The sequence below is a fragment of the Pseudochaenichthys georgianus genome, chromosome 5 (assembly GCF_902827115.2).
Source record: "Pseudochaenichthys georgianus chromosome 5, fPseGeo1.2, whole genome shotgun sequence".
Taxonomy (NCBI): Eukaryota; Metazoa; Chordata; class Actinopteri; order Perciformes; family Channichthyidae; genus Pseudochaenichthys; species Pseudochaenichthys georgianus.
Window position 1 is genome coordinate 11,695,420 of NC_047507.1, and position 7,394 is coordinate 11,702,813.

Consider the following 7,394-nt stretch of genomic DNA (forward strand, 5'->3'; position numbering starts at 1 on the left):
TACCAGGACATTAATCTATTGATTCTATGCATTTGCAGCATTACAAATATTAAGTAATGTCACATACTTCTGTTAGAGCTGGTGTTTGTTTTATTTTTATACTGTCAATCAAATCTGATCAATCTCCAGCCACATGTTCCTGATGACAGCATGTAGCAGATCAGTCAGCATCTGCCCCTAGCAATCAGGGTTTTTGAGAGTTAAACTGTGAATAAGTAATACCTTAAGATTCGTTTTGAAAACTTTGATTCATCAATATTTAATGTTTAAGTAAAAGCCTTGATTTACAGCCAAGTGTTGGGGAGCTTACATATTTGCTGACATCCAGCAGTCAAACCTCTTGCCTTGCTGGAATTACATGTCGGACACTGTGACATGGCTGGGTGCCACAAATGCAGCAGAGCACACTTCTGACCAGAGCCAACCAAAATTGAATATCAGTTAGTTACACCTGAAATGTCCAATTGGCCCCTTGAGCGTACGGTAGTAATGTGCTGTACCACTCGTTAAGTTGATATGTTAACCCTAACTCTAACCCTAACCCAACCATAACCCTGAATGCAAAAAGTGCCTTTTTTTTACACATCAAGTAGATATTAAGCAACATAATCATTCAATTTGAGTTGTGTTTGTTACAACCTGGAAAATCTAAGTCCAATATTCATTCTTTTTTTGCTCTGGTTTTGGTCTCCACCAACTCATGGAGGAAATCTCTGGTTCTTCAATTGCAAAGTAGCAAGCACAGGTAGCAAGTAGTGTAGTTGGGTCAATGGAACATTTCCATTGAAAACACCTCATTGCTGCAGTTGAAAAACAATGCAACTAGAGGGATGAAAATGAACCAAAACTGTTTTTAGCTGGGCAGCTAAACAATGGGACTACATTGAGTATACATGTGACGTAATTGAAGTGTTTACAAAAGCTACAAAAAAGCTAGTTTACAGTTTTCATAAAAAAAGGACTTTATAAAGTGAAATGTGTAGCTTACAAACCTGTCCACGTACAACCATATCCATTGGTGTCCTTGTCCATGTGGTTTGGCCAACAACCAGGCAGATAATTGTAGATTTAAACCAGTTTTCGCATTTCCACTTAATTCCGGCAGCCATGTTGCAGGACGTCACACACCGTTTAAATAAGCCCATATCCTTGAGGATTTGCTGATTCAAATGTTAATTAACTGAAGGTTCGTCTAAACATTGTATCAAAACTATTAATAAGCCTATACAAACTTTACATTTGAAGCCAAGTGTTCAGGAAATATTAATATAATAATATATTAAAATAGCAATCAATTACTTAATTTTTTCAATACTGCAATCTCAATATGAATAAGTGTTTATTTGGCTGGAGATACTCCATCTGCTAAATGTTCTTCTGTTGCTGTGCAAACTACAAATTGAAATCTTAGATGCAGGCTCTGCTTTTGCATAAATACCGGTAAAGATTCTTATTGATGGACACAAAAGAAAAAAACATTTTGTACAAATCAGAATGTGACTCAAATCTGTCCATCGGGTTCCCTGCCACAGATCAGATGTGAAGGATGGATGTGATGAAGATGTTACATCACTTGCAGTGCAGCCAGACGCCAGCAGCAGCTCGGAGGTATCGCGGCGCACAAACCAAACTGGCCATATTGTGCACCAGCTCTCCGCAAATCGCCTGCGTCACACCTAAAAAAAACATAAACCGGCTCTGGAGCAATTAAATCATCTCATCGGGAAAAAGACGCTGTTTTTAAAACGCTACTCATCTGAGCTGGTAAGTGTTTGGATCCGGGAATTCCTTTTTTCACGGTGATGCATCTGTCCCATTATGTCGAAGCCTTGCTTGTCCTCTCCTGCGCTTTTGTGGTTAACAGGCTTTCTCATGGCCCACATAGCGCCTTACATCTTTTTGTTTGATATGTACTGCTGTTTGCATATGTAAAAAAACATCTTGATATTAATCATTACATTATGTATGTAGAGAATAATCCTAATCCCCCTCGTTTAGCAGTAATACGCGCTTGTTTATCCCCCCTCAGGTTGATTTTTCGTGCAGCGAAAATGGTTAAACTGGGGAATAATTTCAGCGACAAAAACAACGGGAAGGTGGTTTCTGAAGATGGGTTTGACACCATCCCTCTCATAACACCATTAGATGCCAGTCAGCTCCAGTTTCCTCCACCAGATAAGGTAAGATTTGTTATATTATATTTTTCCATTGGAGAAGTCACAGTGAGGGGCTCTTTCTCATGTATTGCTATCATTCCAATTAGTCCAATTAAGATGATAACAATGAAGGAAAACACATTTATTTTGTGTAACCAATGATTATTCTTACATGTCTGTTATTTTCTATAGAACAATACACATGATTCTCCTGCTTCTCTAATCCCCCATTTCTCTATACCTGTAAACTGATTGGATATTCTCTCCTGTACATGTGTGTTATGTGTTTCTACTAGGTGGTGGTGAAGACAAAGGCAGACTATGACGGTGATAGCAAGAAGGGGAAGCTTCGGTCTCCTAAAATTGCAGAGTTTTCAATAAGCATCATCGAAGGCGTATCTGAGCGTCTCAAAGTAAGAATGATGCCGCTGCCTGCCATCGTTTTGCGTTTCATACATCATCCCATTTCCAATATGTGTCTCACACTCCTACTCGTGCATATGCCCCCAGAGCAGACAGCTATCTCCCTGCAGCTCAGGACGTTTGTCATAATAACCCCCCCTCCCCCTTTCCAAGTTATACTTCCTTGCTCATGCTACTTAAATGGTCTGTGCCTGTCATCTTGTCGTAGCTATACACAGGAAGACATAATGCACAATGATTCGGTTAACCCCGCCCTGAAACGCTCATTAATTCAGCTGCTGCCATGGCGATGGCCTCCAAACGGCAGCATCGCTCCCACCTCCCTCAACACCCTCCTGGCTGCACCATATACAATGATTAAAACATATGCTTTTGCAAAACGAGAGGTCAAAACCTACTTTTGGTTCACTGAAGACTCCCTTGCATACTTCAAAATGCATGAGCTGTGTTGTGCATATATGCAACACTCTTCCCCCGCGATCAAAATCAACAGATGAAACAGTCCCTGTGAGTTAAGCTTCCTTCAGTGATCCAGCTTTAATTCTGAAACATCTAAAAGACAAGGAGGCGCATCGCTGTCTCAGAGAACACAGCTCGCATCCTCTGATCAAGACTTTGAAAAGCTGCCCTTTCATCACACATAGTTTCTTTCATACTTTCCTGTTGCTTTGCCTTGTACATGTCCTTCAGTCTGCTCTGCTGTGCAACTGCAGGATTCAAACAGACAGATACAAAAGAATATTTTTTCACTGATATTGATACATGCTGTTAACAGTCCCATAAAATAAGTGAACCTGGTGTGAAACAGTATTTGAATGCACAGCACTTTGCTCCCAAATCAAATAAATCCTCAAGAATATCCTGACAGAAAACTCAACACTTGCATCATGCTTCACTGTTTCAACTTCTTAGCTGTTACTTTAGAAAATCAAATTTCCCCTGACTGTTAAAAATAGCTCGGGCTCAACATCTTAAGCGATAATGAGGCAATTTCTCCCACACTTTGTCTTGTCCCCCTCCCACTTCCTAGAAACACCAGTAGCCGTTACATAACTCCCCAGAGAGGTGAGAGCTTGGCTTTACAGATGGTCGCACCAGCCATTTTTCTGTCGCGCTTCTACACGCAGAACATTGTGTATAGGCCTGACTGGTTGTTACCTTCTGTTATATATACACCCACGTAGGACATATAACTTGGACTTCTCATCTACATCAATGTGCAACTCTCCCATGGATATGTTTTCTTTTAATACTGCAGCATTGCAACAGAAAATAGTCAGAAATATAAAATCTGGGGATGCACAATAGGTTGTTTCAGCATAATAGTTACATTGCATTATGTGCAATGTCAAGAAAGGCACATTTACTCAAACATACTGTGAAATTACTACAATTTAAGGGTTCTTGGATGCTCAGAGTTTTTTTGCTAGGAAGTGAAAACAGGCTCTGTATGCACATGGACCACCAATCACAACCTTAGATCACTTTAGTAAACAACCAAAGCATATCCTGATGGTCCTTGACCACAAGGAGGAACAGGTGAAAAAGCAGAAATACACAATGTCAGTGGTATGGAAACAGGTTGACTACAGTCATGTTGATGTTGTCTGGAAATAGGTACTCTGTCATCATCTTGTGAACATTCCTGCACATTTCCATATTGCAAAATATATAGTGCGGAAGAAAATATATCTCGCCTTAATAAAATCTGTTGTTCCACTCCTTTCCCGTCATGAAGACACACATGGTAGGTTTCTTCTCTTAGCGGAGCTGTCACAGTGGATCTGATGATGGAGCTGTGTGTTTCTTCTTCAGGTAACCCTGCTGGTGATCTGTGCCCTGGCCTTCCTGGTGTGTGTGGTGTTCCTGGTTGTCTACAAGGTCTACCAGTACGAGCAGCCCTGCCCTGACAGCTTTGTTTACACGGTAAACACTTTTAACATTATTGTTTGTGACCCCACCTGACGGGCAGGGGCGCCTAAGAGGGTGAAAAGTTAGGACGATTCTAAGGGCCCGTGACTGACAGGGGCCCAAACTTAAAATAGTTTGGGCCCCTGTCAGTCACGGGCCCTTAGAATCGTCCTAACTTTTCATTAAGAATTTTTTTTTTAAGTAACCAATGTGATATCTTTTCATGGGAACCAAAATCCCTGGCGGCACCCCTGCTGACGGGGATATGTTAATGTGATCATTTTACTTTAGTGATACCGTTTTTTCCCATTTTCATACTCCATAAAGTGTTTTTTGAATTGTGTTGAAGAGTGATACCTAAATAAGGTTTATTGTACAATGAATACACCTTGTACAGTACAAAACACATATAGACAGCCAGGCTGTCATAATAGTGTTCAAATTGCATTGTGTTGCAAATAAATTCAGCAATGGTATTCAAGTATTTCTGAATTTTAAAGATTCTGTTTCACAATTAGAGTTGATTTTGTTTTTGCTTGCAAATTTACCCTTTTAATACCGCTGACATTCATTAAATAGATAATGTTGAATGAATTAATGATTTAATAGTTTTTTTACTTCTTCATTAGCTAAAATCTTGGGAATCAGTACAGCCACTACAAGTCACCAGCTTTTGGTTTTTAAATGAATCTGAATGAATGAATCTGTTTTATGGTATTTAAAAGCAAGATTATAACTTCTATACATACAATATAACACAAATCTCACTCTTGCAAATGAAGCATTTAATTAATGAGCAACAAAACAAACCATTGCTCAGTGCACTCCAGAGCTTTGCTTCTACAGCCTTACTTCAAATGGTATACCTAATGTAGCTAATGCTAGCTTATGTTTGCAAAACTTAGATAACATTTTATTGACTTTATGACTGTTTCCTCTGGCATTACATTAGTTTATAATTTGGCTGAATGGATTAAGCATTGTCCCACCGCTGTCCCTTATAGCCGCAGTGGCTGCTGTTCAGCAAAAAGCTATAAAGCCTTTCCTGTCAAATCTGCAGGAGTGGAATCAAGGAGTGTTGACTCATCTTCTGTATACGTCTAATCCATGTTCACAGTAGTATGCAGCCTAGCTTCTATCGAGTATTTTTTCTGCTCCGTTTCCATTTTTCGTGTGATGTGTTCCTCTGGTACAAACAGTGCAGCTCCGTTTTGTCACATTCGTCTCACCTTTACTCCTCATTTAACTGAACAGTGAATCACTGCTCGTTTCTTAGAATGACATTATACCGTCCTGAATAACAATTTTGTCACACTGTAATGTTTTTTATTTTGCACTTTGTCTCGCCTCAGTGTTTTTAATCAATTTCCCCTTTCTCTTTGGAGCAGCAAGGTCGCTGCATGCCGGCTGGGCTGTATGGAAACTACCCCCCTCAGGGCCCTGGGGGCCGCGGGCGCCTCTTTACGCTCATCAACCACTACAACATAGCCAAGCAGACCATCACCCGGTCAGTATCACCATGGATGACCATCATGTCTGAGGAAAAGGTCACTCAGCAGGAGACGGAGACTGCCCAGAAACTGGCTTAACCAATCTGGGATCGGGTGGTGGCCTCACCTGCTGCAGAAATAATAATTAAATAATACGGTTGTGCCATTTAAGCAAACCTCGGAGTCCCGTGGCTTTTGGGTGAAACAACAACTTCTCTTGCCTGAGGTGCTCTGCTGCTGTGTTGATGTAGTTAGGTCAGCTGATTTGTACTGTAGCAGAACAATCTGTTTTCAGCAAAGCAAGCCTTTCCGCTGGGTGGATTCACGGTTTGTTTGAATCGCATATGTTGTTATTTATTTACACTTCAAAACAGAGTGGCAAACGTGTAGAAAGAGCCACTGGAATACACACTCACTGTCCATGTACATACACATACGTAACAGAACCCACTTTAGTACTCACATTGTGAAATGACTGTGAACCGTCTTCTGTCTGCGTCGCTTGTTTTAACGTATATGCACGCAAGACTCGAAACAAAAAATCACTTTGGACCTCATACATATCAAATACATCAAGTACTGATAGTGCATGTCAGACCTCATCAGGTCTAGGAAGTGTTACATTTTAATGAAGCGGCAAAGTTTGCAGCATTATTTGCCACCAAGGTCATCTGTGTCAAATCTTTTACGGTCATGTTATTGTGAATAAATGAGCCCTGACTTGGAGAACACCTTTTAACCAGCGAAAAAATAAACTATTTTAATGATGTTGTTTGGACGCAGCCCATACTGCTCTCTGCATATAGTGCTGTTAAGGAGTTTTAATGCATCGTCTTTTTACCAGCATTAATGATTGTCTCCATTCATTCGAACTGTTTGTGAACACCATGTGCTTTTCTTCTTTGCTGGCCACTTAATGGTTCCTTTTCAAAGCATACATTTTTTGCTACTGTAATGAATGTTTTTTGCATTGCTCGTGATGACACTGTATTGTGCATTGATTAATGTCACCATAGACGGCTGTTGGTCGCCGTCACAGATACTAGACTTAGGTTGATGGAGTGGAACCATCTGGCAGTAGTCGCTTGTCCTGTTGCTTTCTTCTGTATTTGTCATTTAACTTAAGCCGTCACTAATTATGTACCTTTTTCAAACAATGTAATGAATACCATTGAAGTGCATTTGCTACATAAAAATGTTAAATGAAAATGAAATAAAGTGCCCACATTTCACACCAACATCTAAGTGGATTGCATATATGCAGAGGTGGTAGAAGTCTAACCTTTACTTTAGTAAAAGTTGAAATACTATTGTCTACAGGAGTATTACCAGCTAAATGTACACAACCAAAAGTACTCAGTAAGCAGAACGACTCTTTACTAGTATTATAGAATATGATATAACCCTATACTGG

General features: G+C 40.1%; 1 protein-coding gene across 1 annotated transcript; it reads left to right on the plus strand.

Annotated features, from left to right (window-relative positions):
• Window positions 1-1,561: 1,561 nt before the first annotated feature.
• Window positions 1,562-7,212, plus strand: LOC117446944 (neuronal vesicle trafficking-associated protein 1-like). The gene is made up of 5 exons (XM_034083470.2): window positions 1,562-1,764; window positions 2,030-2,180; window positions 2,453-2,569; window positions 4,395-4,505; window positions 5,879-7,212. Exons 2-5 carry the CDS (start codon window positions 2,052-2,054, stop codon window positions 6,077-6,079), a joined length of 558 nt encoding a protein of 185 aa, XP_033939361.1. The 5' UTR covers window positions 1,562-1,764; window positions 2,030-2,051; the 3' UTR covers window positions 6,080-7,212.
• Window positions 7,213-7,394: the final 182 nt, after the last annotated feature.